This window comes from Rhinoraja longicauda, chromosome 1 (genome assembly GCF_053455715.1).
Source record: "Rhinoraja longicauda isolate Sanriku21f chromosome 1, sRhiLon1.1, whole genome shotgun sequence".
NCBI classification, from domain to species: Eukaryota; Metazoa; Chordata; class Chondrichthyes; order Rajiformes; family Arhynchobatidae; genus Rhinoraja; species Rhinoraja longicauda.
The window spans coordinates 117,110,167-117,127,509 of record NC_135953.1 but is presented as its reverse complement, the minus strand read 5'-3'; the positions used below and the strand labels follow the sequence as shown (position 1 = coordinate 117,127,509).

Genomic DNA, 17,343 nt, shown 5'->3' with positions numbered 1-17,343 from the left:
ACCCAATCCTTTATATTATGGGGATTTGTGATATAACAGGTCATTGAGGCTTTGCTCATTTTATGAATATTGTGCAATAAGTAAATTGTGCTCCATTGAAGTTCAGCTGTAAATGCATCCTCAAATCACCATCTCTTTTCATAATTTTTCCTTGCCAGCTTTTCCTGCCCCCAAATGCACATGTAGATACAGCCAAAATACATCCTGAACCGTGACTATGAGCCAGGTTCTAAACGCTCACATTGGTAATGAAATGTCCCCCTCGTTTGGCAATATGCATTCACATTGAGGTGTCTGCTGAACGTAAATTCTTTTTATATCAACCACCAGCTTGCCTGGGAAATCTCCACATTTGACTCGGTATATCTGGTAATTTGTGACATTTCATGGATCTCTGCTTGCTTTGTTCCAAGTATCTGACCCTGCTTATGTACTGCCAAATTACAACCAATTAGGCCCCGAGCTCAATTTGGTGTGCAAGTCTCCACAAAGGAGATTATGGTGTGTGAGTTCACAAAATGCTGGAGTAACTCAGCAGGTCAGGCAGCATCTCAGGAGAGAAGGTATGGGTGACGTTTCGGGTCGAGACCCTTCTTCAGACTGATGTCAGGGGGCGGGACAAAGGAAGGATATAGGTGGAGACAGGAAGATAGAGGGAGATGCGGGAAGGGGGAGGGGAAGAGAGGGACAGGGGAACTATCTAAAGTTGGAGAAGTCGATGTTCATACCACTGGGCTGCAAGCTGCCCAGGCGAAATATGAGGTGCTGTTCCTCCAATTTCCGGTGGGCCTCACTATGGCACTGGAGGAGGCCCATGACAGAAAGGTCAGACTGGGAATGGGAGGGGGAGTTGAAGTGCTCGGCCACCGGGAGATCAGTTTGGCCAACGCGGACCGAGCGTAGGTGTTGAGCGAAGCGATCGCCGAGCCTGCGTTTGGTTTCGCCGATGTAAATAAGTTCACATCTGAAGCAATAGATGAGGTTGGAGGAGGTGCAGGTGAACCTCTGTCTCACCTGGAAAGACTGTTTGGGTCCTTGGATGGAGTTGAGGGAGGAGGTAAAGGGACAGGTGTTGCATCTCGTGCGGTTGCAGGGGAAAGTGCCCGGGGATGGGGTGGTTTGGGTAGGAAGGGAGGAGTGGACCAGGGAGTTACGGCGGGAACGGTCTCTGTGGAACGCAGAAAGGGGAGGGGATGGGAAGATATGGCCAGTGGTGGGGTCCCGTTGTAGGTGACGGAAATGTTGATGGATGATTTGTTGGATCCGCTGGCTGGTGGAGTGGAAGGTGAGAACGGGGGGATTCTGTCCTTGTTACCAGTAGGGGGGGAGGGGGAGCAAGAGCGGAGCTGCGGGATGTGGAGGAGACCCTAGTGAGAGCCTCATCTATAATGGAAGAGTGGAAGCCCCGTTTCCTGAAGAATGAGGACATCTCTGACGCCCTAGTGTGAAACACCTCACCCTGGGCGCAGACAATAGGTGCAGGAGTAGGCCATTCAGCCCTTCGAGCCAGCACCGCCATTCAATGCGATCATGGCTGATCACTCTCAATCAGTACCCCGTTCCTGCCTTCTCCCCATACCCCCTCACTCCGCTATCCTTAAGAGCTCTATCCAGCTCTCTCTTGAAAGCATCCAACGAACTGGCCTCCACTGCCTTCTGAGGCAGAGAATTCCACACCTTCACCACTCTCTGACTGAAAAAATTCTTCCTCATCTCCGTTCTAAATGGCCTACCCCTTATTCTTAAACTGTGGCCCCTTGTTCTGGACTCCCCCAACATTGGGAACATGTTTCCTGCCTCTAATGTGTCCAATCCCCTAATTATCTTATACGTTTCAATAAGATCCCCCCTCATCCTTCTAAATTCCAGTGTATACAAGCCTAATTGCTCCAGCCTTTCAACATACGACAGTCCCGCCATTCCGGGAATCAACCTAGTGAACCTACGCTGCACGATGCGGCGTAGACGGAGGAATTGGGAGTAGGGGATAGACTTGTGTAGTCCAGATAGCTGTGCGAGTCAGTGGGTTTATAGTAGATGTCAGTCACTAGTCTGTCTCCTGTGATGGAGATGATGAGGTCCAGAAACGGGAGGGAGATGTTGAGTGGTGTGACAAGAAAAATCACTGGGCCAGTTTACTGCAAGATTTCCCAGTTACGTATCTGAACTTTTTTGAGTTGTTTTCTGAGTGCCTTTGTTGAAGAAAGGTTCTATGCACAAACATTCTTCAATGGGTTTCAAGTTTAGTCAATCCTTGTAAAGCAGCCTAGCCATTCCAGGTTCTACTAGTCTACTATACCTTCTCTCAAAGTACTTTAAATGCATCAACATTCTTTAATAAGGAGTTCACTGCAATACACAGTTCTTATGATAATATAATAATAATAATAATATGCCTTTATTGTCATTGTACGCACAGTACAACGAAATTAGAAGTGCTACAGCTGAAAACAGTGCGACAGTGCAGATCTTTCAAAGACAATCGCACAGACATAGGAACCAACACAACAAATACCAGTATCAATAAAAAAACAATTAAAAACCTAATAAATAATGAATGAGATTTACACCTAAAATGCTAAAAAATGTTTTAAAAAAAAATAAAAGTGCGACGAAAATGAGAGTAGTCAAGTCATGTGCTTCCATTCACTGTTCTTATGGCCCAGGGAAAGAAACTGTTTTTGAGTCGATTTGTTCTGGCCCTTAGGCTCCTGTAGCGCCTCCCAGAGGGCAGGAGAGCAAACAGTTCGTATCCTGGGTGTGTGCTGTCCTTGATTATATTTCTGGCCCTGTTTAGACAACGCGAGCTGGAGATGTCCTTCAGAGAAGGTAGTGGACAGCCGATAATTTTCTCTGCTGTCTTAATAACCTTCTGGAGGGCCTTCCAGTCTGCAGCCGAGCAGCCAGCATACCACACAATGGTGCAGTATGCCAGTACGCTCTCAATGGTGGAGCGGTAGAAGGTCACCAGCAGATTCTCCTTCAGTCTGTTTTTCCGGAGTAGTCTTAAGAAGTGCAGTCTCTGCTGTGACTTTTTAACTACCGCTTTAGTATTTGCAGTCCAGGAGAGGTCCTGGGAGATGGTGGTCCCTAGGAACTTGAAGGTAGAGACCCTCTCCACTTCCTCCCCGTTTATATGAAGTGGGGTGGGAACCGCTCTGTGTCTCCTGAAGTCCAGTACCATTTCTTTTGTCTTGCTTGTATTCAGTGCTAGGTTGTTTGCCTCGCACCATTTGGACAGAGCACAGACCTCTCGTCTCTGTATGCAGACTCATTTCCTCCAGTGATCAGACCGACCACAGTTGTGTCGTCTGCAAATTTGATGATTGAATTGGAGGGGTGAATAGAAGTGCAGTCGTGTGTATACAGAGCATAGAGGAGGGGGCTCAGCACACAGCCCTGCGGGGAGCCATTGCTGAGCGTAATGGTGGAGGAGCTGTGGGGGCCGATCTTGACAGATTGTGGGCGGTTTGTGAGGAAGTCTCTTATCCAGGCGCAGATGGATGGGGGAAAACCCAGGTTATTATACAGCTTGTCCACTAGTATGCCTGGGATGATCGTATTGAATGCCGAGCTGTAGTCTATGAAAAGCATTCTTACATAGGTCCCCGGGCGCTCCAAGTGGCTCAGTACAGTGTAGAGGGCTGTATTGATGGCGTCTTCTGTAGATCTGTTTGCTCGATAGGCAAACTGATGAGGGTCAAAGCTGGGAGGAAGGATGGCGTTGATGTGTTGTGCCACAAGTTTCTCAAAACATTTCATAACAAGGTCTTGCCTATGCCTATGTAACTGGATCAAATCTCCCTACGTTTGTGTTGAATTCCCCTAAAAAAAATTATATTCAGTTGGCCTTAACTGTTGTAATGGCTCATTGCTGTGTTTCATATCTGACAGGAGAGTTTCCAGATCTCTACGATTCATGAGTTACGTAGTAAAATGCTGCTTTAAATTTCCCTAATCTTGAAAATGAACAGCATTATTGTGCACAGTATAATTTAATGAGAAGATGCAAGAAAGCACTTTGTGGAGAGATATTCAGAAAACAGAAGTTAATATTATTTAATTTTTTGATGCTGATCAGATCCATACTGAATTTTTTCCCCTTATCACTGCATTTTAACAGATTTTGGTGTGTGAATATTGGTTGCAGTATTTTCTACTGCTGTGTCAATGTGCTTATTTGACTATTGGTTTCTTTGTAACATTCGGAAAGGTGTTTGAATATATTTAAAAAAATTGAATGATTTTTCTTTGTTTTGAATTCTTTTCTCTGACTTACCTCTACATTTTAGTTTCAGAAGCCCAAAGTGCAACCAAAATAATCAAGGCAAGCAAGCCCAAGACGATAAAGAAATCTGGCAAGGTATGTAAAAGAAGGTAATAGATTGGTTCTGTGAACTTAATAATGGGCCAATACATCCTCAACCAATTAACCCCTTGTCACAGCCACTCTTCCCCCCCCCCCCCCCCCCCCTGGCTCATTTGGCTCTCTGATTTCTTTGCTCTTTTTCTTCTACTCATCAAGCTCTTAGGTCCAGTATCCCAAATCGTAGGTTATTAAAAAATTCTTGGCTGAGCCCATTTGCAGCCATTCAGTTCCTTTGATATCATTACTTCTGCTTCACTCGCCAAATATTGTGTGATCTGAGTGTTTCTAGCTTTTCTGTTTTTATTTCAGATTTCCTACATCTATAGTTTTTGGTTCTCCTTTTTTTCTCTGTTCTAACAGCATCAGGTGTGATAGAATCAGTGCTAAACAGAAATATTTTTGTCATGATTTGATTTTTTTCTTGCATTGTTTTCTTGTAGCAGGTTAAATGAGCATGAGGCAATAACAATTTAGAAGTTTTTATATTAATAGCCTTCTTGTTTGTAACACCTGTTGGAAGGTATACATTTTCTGGCAATCCCCACAGACTAAATTACACAAATTATCACTTTCCCTAAGGAATATTACTTGAAAGAAATGAGTTCAGAAGGGTCCTATAAAGGCATGGGCTTTAGTGCATGCTACATACGACAAATTCTGGTTATCATGCCTCTTTGTATATTCTACAAAATATTCTGGTGACAAAAACAAAACAATTTCCCACCTGACTAAGAAGTGGTATGCAGCACAGCACTTTGTTTAATACTGATCTATAACAGAGCATGATGCACGATGCTGAATTAATGTTCACAATTAAATTATTTTTGATTTGTTGTTACTTATTTTTATAGTGAAGGTGGAACTAAATTGTGAAACTAAATCTTAACCAAACTTGTCAAAGTTTAGAGACAAGGGCGATGTAAATGGGTGAAACAAGACTAGATAGGATTGGAGGTATTCTGAACAGCTGGATTTCCCTTGAGAAAGCAAGCCACATTTATTTTTGTTTTTCCTCTTGCATAAAAGCCATCTTGCTGTGGGAGGAGAAGACGTGAGAGTCAAATACAGCCATTTTAAATAAAATTTATCTTAGCCTTTATTGAAACCTTGTTCTGAACTAAACATCTATCTTTTTCCTTTCTACTTAGTTGTACAACACAAAAGCGGGCCCTTCGGCCACCAAACTTGTATCAACTATTATGCACACATTTGCAATGGCAACAGTAATCCCATTTTACACATCCCACATTCCTGTCATTACCACACTCTCACACTTGTTGCCAATTACCTACACTTTAGGGGGAATTTACAGTGGCCAATTGATCTCCCAATCTGCACATCTTTGGGAGGAAACAGGGGCACTCTCAGGAAACCCATCTCAGGAGATCCCAATATAACTTCAGTTAGACATCCTTTAATCTGTATTTGAATCCTTTTGCATCAAAGGTGTACATACGTTATGACCTTTTCCTTCTTGACATGCACTGGTCACGATACTATTTATCTAACCTACAATATGCTATATTGTAATGTAATTTCTCTAACTTTCCAAATCGCAATCATCAAATGACACCGCACCAGCTCTCTATTTCATAGCCACATTTAATTCTATTCAGACACAATACCAACTTGATTCGTGAAACACTAAAGGAACAGCTGTCTCCTTCCCAATGCTGATGACAGCACCTAATGAATTATAACTCCTTTCACCCACACTAAAAGCTTTGAGAATAACATTAACAAGTATGCTTTTCTGATTTTCCAACCGACCTCATTGCGACCGTTGAGTTTTTTTTCTCCTCTAACTGTAACGCAACAATGCTTGGAAAGAGTGGATGTGGTGAGGATTTTTCCACTAGTGGGAGAGTTTAGGACCAGAGGTCATAGCCTCAGAATAAATGGAAGTTCCTTTAAGAAAGAGATGAGGAAATCTTTCTTTAGTCAGAGGGTGGCAAATCTGTGGAATTCATTGCCACAGAAGTCTGTGGAGGCCAAGTCAATGGATATTTTTAACACAGAGATAGATTATGGTTGTCAGGGGTTAGAGGGAAAGATAAATCGGCCACGATTGAATGGCGGAGTAGGCTTGATGAGCTGAATGGCTTAATTCTACTCCAAGATCTCATGAACCTATGCTGGAAAACTACATTCTGCACTCGGGTATTGTTCTCTTTGCACTACCTGTTGTACTTGTGTAAGGCTTGATTGTACTTGTGAGCAGTGACAATAACAAATCAACACCACTGAACGTACCATTCCAATAGGATGGTTATTGAACCTATATATATTATAGGCTGATTAAGTATACAGTTTAAAATTGTATGGTTTTGATACAGTATTCTTTTCATTGGCAAAGACCTGATTGCTTGAAAGGGTGTGAAAATGTTTGGTGTCTTTCAAAGGGGATATATATTGGAAATTTTAAAAATGGGAGGCTTTGGTGAAGGGGGGGGGGGGGGGGGTGGTATTCTAGCATGCCATATCGGTAGTAAAGAAAGCAAACTCAATGCTGACGTTTACTTCAAGAGGGTTGGTATACAAAAACAGGGATGTAATGTTGAGGCTCTGTAAGGCACTGGTCTGGCTGCATTTGGAATATTGTCAGCAATTTTGGGAACCATATCTGAGGAAGGATGTGCTGGTTCTGCAGAGAGTCCAGAGGAGGTTTACAAGAATTATCTCAGGAATGAGTAGGTTAACCTATGATGAGCGTTTGTCGGTACTGTGCCTGTACTCACTGGAGTTTAGATGAGGGGGGAACTCATTGAAACACAGAATAGTGAAAGGCTTGGATAGAGTGGATGTGGAGAGGATGTTTCCACTAGTAGGAGAGTCTAGGACTAGAGGTCATATCACCAGAATTAAAGGACCTTCTTTTAGGAAGACGAGGAGGAATTTCTTTAGTCAGAGGGTGGTGAATCTGTGGAATTCTTTGCCACAGAAGGCTGTGGAGGCCAAGTCAGTGGATATTTTTACAGCAGAGATAGATAGATTCTTGTAAAGGTGTCGGGTTATGGGGAGAAGACAGGAGAATGGGGTTAGGAGGGAGAGATAGATCAGCCATGAATGAATGGCAGAGCAGACGATGGGCCGAATGGCCTAATTCTACTATTCCAGGCGACCTTGTATCCTTCTATGCTGTAAATGTCTATGAAGTCTATTGCTTTTCATTATTTTCCTTTTTTTAGGCAAGTGACTTCAGTGACATCACAAACTGGCCTACTCCAGGAGAAATCGCTAATAAAGAGGTATGCTGCTTTGGTGTGTGCTGGTAATAAACAAATATTTCATAAGCTGGTCTCTCAAATAGAACAAAATACTGATGCAATGCCGGTGGAAAATAAAGTAGCTGCTGCCTGTCAGTGGAGAAGTTTAAAAAAAAAAGGAGATGGACATTTACCCCTACTGAATAGGAAGTTCTTTAGTAGGATGTATTTTGAGGTACATGAAAAAAATAGCATTAAATCTTTTGATTTATATCTTTATGGGATGAGCGTAATTTTATTCCATCCTGTATCCACATATAATATATTGCTTATTTTGTTGTTGTCTTTGATATTTATTTCTCTTAATGACCGGGAATTTATTATAGAAGTGTTAGCAATGCTGTCAGAACTCATTACATTTGATAAAAGTAACAGCTGCTTCAGAGTCTGCGTAAGTACAGTTAAACACAAGTGAAGTGACACGTTTTTGGCTGTGTGATTGACAGTAAGGAGGAAAGCTTTAGACAACAGAAAGATACAGACGGTCTGTATGAAATAAAAAGAAAGAACCCAAGGTTGCATAAACTTGAAAACTCGCTATCTGAAAGAAGCAGAAACCTGAATATTTTTTAAATGTAAAGGTTGAACGCTGATTTTCAGGCACACTCTATTTCAGAGCCTTTTTGGATTCTCTGTTTTTCCAGACCAACAGAGGTCACGAGATAATGAAACAACAATACATCCCTAGCCCGCTAATGACACCCGTCCTGTGTCTCTAAAGCACCATGGATGCCAGAAACTTACAAAAATGTAAACTGAATGTGAATGCAATGACCTACCAGCCCATCCCTGCTCCCAACGTTCCCTGGATGTTTAGGGCTCTGGTTTCCAACCCCGCTCACCTGCTGCTGTTTCTTGCTGTCGGCAGTGGCTTTATCCGCTCCACACTTGACCACCACTGCCGCCTGCTTCTCCCGTCGCTCTGTCCAATCATCCTTTTCCCACTCCGCACACCCATATCCCGCAGCTTCTCCCGAGAGTCACCGCCAACAGCAGATGAGAGGATGGGGGAGCCCCATGGTAACCGCCTAGTTTTAAAGGACACAAAGTGCTGAAGTAACTCAGTCCACTGAATCAATCTTAGGAAGGGTCCCGGTGTCACCTATCCATATTGTCCAGAGATCCTGACCCGCTGAATTACTCCAGCACTTTGCGTCTTTTTCTCTATTAACCATCATCTGCAGTCATCGGCATTTACGGATGCCACTCCCTCCGCTGTGGTCTGTTTACAGTAAACCCTCGTTATATCGCTGTAGTGGTTGTCATTAAAACCATGCTCTAAGTGATGCTGATAGTTTTTACTGATCAAAATCACGGTTAAAGTGTGAACTGAAACTAATTACACCCACTGTTCTGCTTTAAGGTCAAGGGGAAAAATGAATCTCAATTCTTGAAAGAAAATTATTTTTATCAATTTTTTAAAATCTTAAGTATCTTCCCTAATTTTGTGTACATCCCCCAATTTTTAGTTCACATCTTAATAATTTCAATGCCATTTAGATTTCTTCTATTTTCTATTTCTTCTCTGGGCTTCTGTGAGGATTTGCTATTCTTACAACTATTCCAGATGTTTAATCCATTTAGACTGTTTACAGTATTCATTTCAGAATAATGTTGAATGCAAAGCTAGGGTCAACAGTTGTTATTTATCTTCCCAGTTTCATTATCTGTTTTCATTATTCCCAGTATCTAAGAAGATTTAGAAAAGTGGCCTTGATTTGAAACCAACAGTAGATTACTTTAAAACGGTTAATATAATTATGTCTATGGATACGTCCCATTATAGATTTGTATGAGTATTTTGAAGATATAAATGTGATTGTGATGTTTGATTGTATCTTTTCACTTGTAGCATCATAACATCATGAACCAACCAAGCAAAAAGCCTCTGAATAAAAATAAGAAGAAAGATAAGATTGAAAAGAAGGACAACAGTGAGAGCAAAGAAAATAGAGAAACACTCCAAAATGATGATGAGGAGAAGTCGGCCATTGATGATGAATCCCAGGGATCTTCACAAAAGGGAAAAAAAGGTAGTTTCTTCTATACAGAAAAAACCTTAACTTTATGATTTGTATTCTTGTCCTTCAGTCTCCCCACATAAGGAACTCACAAGAATAAAATCACAGTTTTTTAAAAAACACGCAATCCAGTGTGAATGCCCAAGCACGTCATATAAAATGTAAAGATGTGCTGTTGGCCGTAATACATCCAAGAGATGCACATCCATGTATGGTATGGTTCCCCAACTGTGGATTGGAAAATCATAGTCAGCTGTAAAGCTGCATCAAAGTAAAACAAAGAATGATTCTACTGAACTGTAAACCATTATTCAACATGATTGCAAGTTATAAAGCCCAGAATCTTTTTAAATAGAAAATCTCTCTGCATATACTTCCTGTTGGAAAAAATGCATATTACATAAAATATTTTCTAAAATGTATTATTTCACATTGAAATGTTACATTTTGTATCTGTGCTAATTATTTATGCTTTTGTTGGGTTCATTTGAACAAGTTTACAAAAATATTGTTCATAATTACAAGTGGAAGCTAAATTATATTTCTGCAAGTATTTTTTTCATATTAATAGCAGGCATGCAAATAAATAAGATGGGATTTGAATCCAAAATTAAAGGATGAACAGTGAGGTTAATTAGTGATTTTGCAAATTAGCTGCTACTTTTGCTGATCCTGTTCAGTCAATTATCATAGTACTTTGTAGAATAATATTAGACGCATTTACATTCCAACATAAAGCTGCTGCATTTTTAGTACTATGTAGCACTTAAAATGCAGCAGCTTTATGGTGGAATGTAAATGCCTCTCTTTTATATTATAGGCAGTTTTTTGTTTTTATTAAATAATTTGGTTAAGTGATGTACATAGTCTATGCTACTTTTGTCTCCAGCTGTACATGCAGTCAAGTAATTAGCTTATTATTGATGGAGTCCAATTTATTAACATTTTGTGATTTCCATTCATGGTTTTTATATTTGGTGTCTTGATTGCTTTTCAGAGAATATGATCAAATTTGAAGTCAATTTGTCTTGTTGAAGGAAGTAAATAGGGATAAACTAGCATATTATTGGCCAGTGAGCTTTGGGTTGTCAAATAATACAGCAGGGTGTAGTGTGCATTAGTGGTAGGGAAGCTAATAGACAGGAATCTTGATAGGATTTGTCTCCATTTTGAAAAGCATGGGCTTATTATCGACTGGGCAGGGCATGTCTTGTTTTGAAACTTGATTGCATTTCAAGTAGGAGGTGACCAGGATGATTGATATAGGTTGAGTTGTGGATGTTGGCTACATGGAATTTAATACGGTCACTTATGGTAGGCTAATCCACAAGATAATAATGCATGGGGTCCATGGGGACTAGGCCAATTAGATTCAATTCATTATTATTGTTTGAATTAGTTTGGTATCATGGTCTGCACAGCCATTGTGGGCTGAAGCGCTTATTCTTGTGCTGTGCTCTTCTATGTCATTAGAGACAAAATCTTGGTTTTTCACTTCCAAACTAAAAGATGACTTCCTACATTTCCCATGTTTTACAACTTTTATTTGGATTCTGGAAAAATATCTTGATGAAGAGTTCAATTTAAACAAGCACAGTTACTCCAGCATTTTGTGTCTACCTTCGATTTTAACCAGCATCTGCAGTTTTTTTTTCTTACACAGTTATTATTGTTTTCTTTTAAAACATTAGCCACAAAGCATAAATGGGTTCCGCTACACCTAGATGAAGTGAAGCAAGATGGGCAAGAAAGACCAAGTTCACGTAACAGTTCACGATCTCAATCAGATACAACACGATCAGTTCAAAACAACAAAAGAAATGATTATTCAAGAAGTAAGTGGTTGGGATATATTTAAGTTTGGTGCAATATTTCAATGTTTACTTGGATTGGAATCAAAGCTATTAATCACTCAGAACGCGAGAAAAATACCAGTTATCATATGAGTAGAATTAGGCCATTTGGCCCATCAAGTCTACTCCGTCATTCAATCATGGCTATTCTATCTCTCCCTCTGACTAACCCCATTCTCCCGCCTTCTCCCCATAACCTCCGATTTCTGATTAGTATAGGTGTCAATCTATCTCTGCCTTTAAAAATATCGACTGGCTTGGCCTCTACAGCCTTCTGTGGCAAATAATCCACAGATTCACCACCCTCTGACTAAAGAAACTTCTCCTTGTCTCCTTCCTAAAAGAACGTCTAATTCTGAGGCTATGACCTCCAGTCCTAGACTCTACCACTCTCCCACAGTTACCAAATGGTAGTGATTCATCCAGGGGAAATGTACATGTGCCCATAGTAGATATCCAACGTGCATTGCATTTAATAATGTGATAGCGTTTTTGTAATAGAATGCAGACATGTGCTTCAATCAGTTTGATATTGCAGCTTTTTTTTAGAAAGGTCAGTTTTCAAAGCTTAAGCTAAAGCATTGAATACAAAAAAAAATTAAGCTGTTGTGCCATTGCATTTATAACTGAGAAATTATTTTCATTGTATGAGTTTGAAATATTTGAATGGATTTTTAAAATTTCCATATAAGCTTGCTGAATGATTTTATAAATGGGGGGAAAGGGAATTACATGATCTAGGTCAGTGATTAAATTGATTTGGAAGTACTAAATTATAAGCTGCATGTTTAATCAAGATAAACAGTTAACTTTGGACATTTTTTTTCACTTTCTACCTGTGAGCTAAAAATCGGCAACAGCCAAAATTGCCTCACTAAATTATTCACATTTATCATTTACTTAAAGTGGATCAAATATTAAAGCAAATTTCTTAGAAATCCCATTTCATTGGCTATTTATTCACAAAGGTTGGCGCCGGGATGACAAACGCGATAGAGACAGAAGAGATGATGCTGATGAAGTTGGCAGCGTTAGGAGCGAGAGCGGTGGCATGCGCGGAGGTTTCAGAGGCAGAGGACGCGGAAGAGGGCGAGGCAGAGGGCGTGGCAGAGGAAATTCGCATGGTATGTATTTTTGCTGTAGAATTTGCCATTAATTTTATTAGATCTGCCAAGAGATTTTTTAAAAAAATTTTGTAGTTAACAGCCTGTTACAATATTCCTGAGATGAGAAACTAAAATTTGCAAAGCTGTAAACAGTTTGGTGTAATTATATTAGAACAAGCGAAATATTTTCTCTGCATTTCAGTGTTTGGTTTAACACAGAAAACACTTTGTGTAAATATTGTTCACAGAAATCTATCCCATGTGCTAGATTTGTAAATGTGAGTTAGGAGATGATGTCAATGATTAATGTAAATTCTATTAATGTCACTAATTTAACTTTTCCTTAGTGAATTATGATTACCCTTATGGGTACAAGCATTCATATGAGACATCTGACCAATATATACCAGAATACAACACTAACATGATGTACTATTACGATGATGGAAGTGGAGCGCAGATGTACACCGTGGATGAAACTTTACTGAAGGAGTACATAAAACGACAAATGTACGTAACTTTTTTTGTGTTAAATAATCCTTTACTAAAAATAACAACTGGAAAGTATTTTAACATTGTTCATTTCTTTTTAAAGCGAATATTACTTCAGTACCGAAAACCTGGAAAGAGATTTTTTTCTACGGAGAAAGATGGACGAACAAGGTTTTCTGCCTATTTCCTTGATTGCTAGTTTCCATCGAGTACAGGCACTAACCACAGATGTAAATCTTATTTTGGAGGTAATGTCTTTTTTTTAATGGTTCTGTTGTGTTGATTACAGGAAATAGTGCATTTCTAAATGCATTTTTTCCTCTAACTTTTCCATAATTTTTAAAAATGGTGTGGGGGAAATTCAGGTATATGAATAACTGGGCTCACTTCCAGGGCAGGTGTGTGTGGAAAGTTTGAATGGGGGGTGGTGGGGGGGGTGGAAATCCGTGCAATGGGTCAACACATGGAGGTATTAAAAGGTATTATTCATAAGTTAGGTCAAGACATTGGTCCTGACATCCCATTACTAACTTTTGTTATGACACTGAATTGTTCCTGTTTCTGGATGAACAATTGAACAAGATTGTTGATTACTTATTTTTGTATTTGTTGAGTTACCGCCAGCTGTAATATAACTTCATATTAAGATGCAACTTCCCATTACGTTATCATGGGCTTGATGTGGAGTGTGGAATTTTTATGCACAGCGCAATACTTGAATGCAAAGTATAATTATCACGAACATTTTAGTTTACATGTGGAAAGTGAACTCTTTATTGAAGATGTCAATCATACTTGCAAGAAGTATTGCACAAAAGTTATTAGATTTTCCACAACTACAAGCTCTCATATGTGACTGGTCTGTGAATGTGGGTAGCATTGGCAAATTATGCCTTGCTTTGCTTGTTATTCATCTGCCTTTAAATACATTATTGGGGCTCTCAATGATAGTGAATGATGCCCCAGCATCAAAAACCTGTCTTTTATTTGTGAAGTAATAAGGAACAATACAATTGGATAGTTTACCATCCAATTGGAAAGTCTCCATCAGATCAGAATTATAGAAGCCAGCAAAGAGAAAACATTTGTTCTCTAGAGGTTAGGTTTATTGTGATTGCTGTTGAATTTCGAAAAAGACTAATACTTCCCCGTCTTTAACATGCTCAATCGATTATTCTGAACAGCCTTAAAAGCCTGTATGTTGTCAGAAAATGAGATATGAAATGCAGTTGTTTAATTTCATAGGCTTTAAAAGGAAGCACTGAGGTACAAATCGTGGACCAGAAGATGAGGAAAAAAGAGTGTCCTGAAAAATGGCCAATTCCAGGCCCGCCTGTTTCTGATGTTCCAAGGACTGATTTCTCCCGTTTAATCAATTGTCCAGAATTTATACCTGGACAGATGTATGGCTCTCAAACTGGTGAGAATACTATAATTCTTTCAGTTCTGTTGATCCTGTGAATTAGCTGCAAAGGTATTTGGATGTAGACCTTCTGCTTTGACCCTTTCCTCAATCTCACATTGCATCAATCTTGGCTTGCAGTCCTGAGTATTCTGCATAGCAGAGCCACTGGAATTCACCTGTGAAGTAAGAAACGTCTTCACCTGAGTGTAAATTGAAACTGATTTTAAACCTATGGCAAATGTTGAAGTTACCATGGTGCATAAATATGGCAAATTTGGCATTGTGTCTTTTTGTCATATGATTTTAGTTAACAAATATCCTGGTGTATGTGTTTTTATAGATTTACAAAAAAAACGGCCATTGATCTAGCAATTATCTTAATTTTCATTTTGTATATTTGTTTTGCTTTGACGCTTCAAATCTACTAATCAGTTCAAAGCAATACTTGTACATTAGTACAGAATGGAGAGATGCAGTAATTGAATCAGGGTTTCCAATACTGCAGATGATTGAGGATTTGCTAGGAGCATCACCGTACTTTGTTTTAGTGCTGATTACAACTGACCCTTTGAGTTAGAATGTTTGTGCTGAGTTCTGCAGAGAAACAAGAGGTCCAAAAGTGCTAGTATCTGATCTTCCACTTGTTCCTAACTTTGGCTTCCTTTAGTCTTTGTTTTTTCAGTTGTATGTAGTAATGTAACGTAATAATGTGGTAAATTACCTTGTGATTTCAGAATCTGCTCCTAGTTCCCCGAGGCTGGGTAGTCCTGTTGATGCAAAGACAAATGTTGAAACCAGTAACCTTCAAACAATGTCTAAAGGACTTTCTACAAGTTTACCTGATCTGGAATCAGATCCTTGGATTGAAGTGAAAAAGAGACACCGGCCATCACCACTTAATGTGAAGGTATACCCAGATGTGTTATGAGTTGTAGTCTTCATTGCAAGATAGAAATAAAATTCTGATATTAACAGGATATGCCTTGTAATTTATAGACCTAGTGATGCAAGGTTTTAACGGAACAGTTCATTTATATGGTTTCAGAAGTACAGACCTTTTCCATTCCAAAATGTAATATATTTTTGAGATCTTGCTTACTTGTCTATATGGAAGGCTGTGTCAGGGTGTTAAGCACATCATGCATATTTACAAGTACAAGTTTTAGTCTTTTTCTGTTTGGTTTTGCTCTCCTACTCTCCATATCCTTTTTTCTTAATCATTTTGTTTTCTCGTGTTTCTGACCTTTCTTACATTTTCTTACATTCTTTTGTACATTTTTTTCCTTCTCTCAAGTAAAGCTCTAGTAAGAGAAGCATAAGGATATTACTCCTGTTTTTTTTTCAAAGGGAGTAAGTAGTATGCCTTCCTCTCATAATGCTCCTTGCCCCCGTAGAAGTCTGCTTTAGCTATATTGTGGGTTCTTGTGATGATTATTGCTGCTGGGAGTTTGATATCGTGTATATCAATCAGCTCAATTGTCTTTCACGTGCTTTGTAGCCCCTCATCCTTGGTGCAATTTTGCAAATGACTTGAAAAAGGAATCCATGTTTGAACCACTGTTGTCTGGTTAGTTTCAATATATTTACAACAATAACAGTTTATGCTTATTTTATTAAGCTAAACCAGCTCTGCATTTTGTTTTCCAAAGATAACTATCTTAAAGAAAGTTAATTGTCTCATCTGGATTTACAGGAAAGTGAATCGCCCAAACCTCAACAAACACACAAACAGGAGCAAGAAGAACAGGAGGAGCTCGATTTCATGTTTGATGAAGAAATGGAACAGATAGAGGGTCGCAAAAATACCTTCACTGATTGGCCAGATGATGACTCGGACTATGAAATTGATGACCGTGATGTGAACAAGATATTGATTGTGACCCAGACTCCACCTCATATGCGCAAACATCCAGGTGGTGACCGTACAGGAAATCATGTTTCTCGAGCAAAAATTACGACAGAATTGGCAAAGGCTATCAATGATGGGTTGTACTACTATGAACAAGATCTATGGATGGAGGAAAATGGACCAGAATATTCAATGATAAAGGTGAACCATCATCTTGCTATAAATTGTTAACTTATTAGTGACCTTACATAATTGATGCCAATGGAAAATTAAATAGTTTAAATTTATTCTGCTTTCAATGCTCCAGCAATCAGATATCACCTTGTGATGATATTAATTTATATTGACCTACATTTGAACATTTTGTACATTGTGTTCCTCCCTTTTTTATGAAGATGGATTTAATTCTAGGTTAAAATTCATGTTTACATTTTTTAATAAATTCTGTGGATGTTCCCCTGAAACCAAATGGGACTAGCGTAGATGAGGCAGCTTGGTCAGCATTGGACGAGTTCAGCTAAAGGGGCTTTTTTTTCCGTGCTGTATGACTCTAACCAGATCTATATGCTATTAATGGGCATTCTGTTGCTTGTAAATTATCTTGTAACTGTATCCTTTAAAGATATAATATGGATAGACAAAAATAATTAAGTCTTTGTGGTTGGTAGGGAAGTACTAATTTGGGAGCAATGAGGTCAGTGTTGTGAAATATGAGTCTCTCTTTCTGCTCGTTTCATAGTTAAGGAGATAAATATTGAGCTAAACTAATACATAATGTGAATTCCCAAATTGCATGGGCATCTATAATGTGCTAATCTATGTTGAGTGGGTCTTCACCATTTCAACATATTAACATATTAAATTTAGGCCCCATCTGTCTGTTTTGACAGAACCTGGGAGCTGAATGCTCTGGCCCATAATTTTCCCACTTTGGTGTAACGGGGATGTTGGAACTTGCTACAAAATCACTACATACTTTCTC

General features: G+C 39.3%; 1 protein-coding gene across 3 annotated transcripts in view; it reads left to right on the top strand.

Moving 5' to 3' along the window:
* The window catches only part of LOC144596619 (la-related protein 1B-like), a 58,159-nt gene that overhangs the window by 16,856 nt on the left and 23,960 nt on the right, over positions 1 to 17,343 (top strand). For all 3 annotated transcript variants that reach the window (XM_078405163.1, XM_078405172.1, XM_078405182.1), the window contains exons 3-12: positions 4,293 to 4,363; positions 7,558 to 7,617; positions 9,488 to 9,668; positions 11,348 to 11,491; positions 12,478 to 12,633; positions 12,963 to 13,125; positions 13,211 to 13,355; positions 14,353 to 14,527; positions 15,247 to 15,419; positions 16,206 to 16,562. In XM_078405163.1, the coding sequence (XP_078261289.1) occupies positions 4,293 to 4,363; positions 7,558 to 7,617; positions 9,488 to 9,668; positions 11,348 to 11,491; positions 12,478 to 12,633; positions 12,963 to 13,125; positions 13,211 to 13,355; positions 14,353 to 14,527; positions 15,247 to 15,419; positions 16,206 to 16,562 (1,625 nt within the window). The remainder of the gene's footprint in view (positions 1 to 4,292; positions 4,364 to 7,557; positions 7,618 to 9,487; positions 9,669 to 11,347; positions 11,492 to 12,477; positions 12,634 to 12,962; positions 13,126 to 13,210; positions 13,356 to 14,352; positions 14,528 to 15,246; positions 15,420 to 16,205; positions 16,563 to 17,343) is intronic.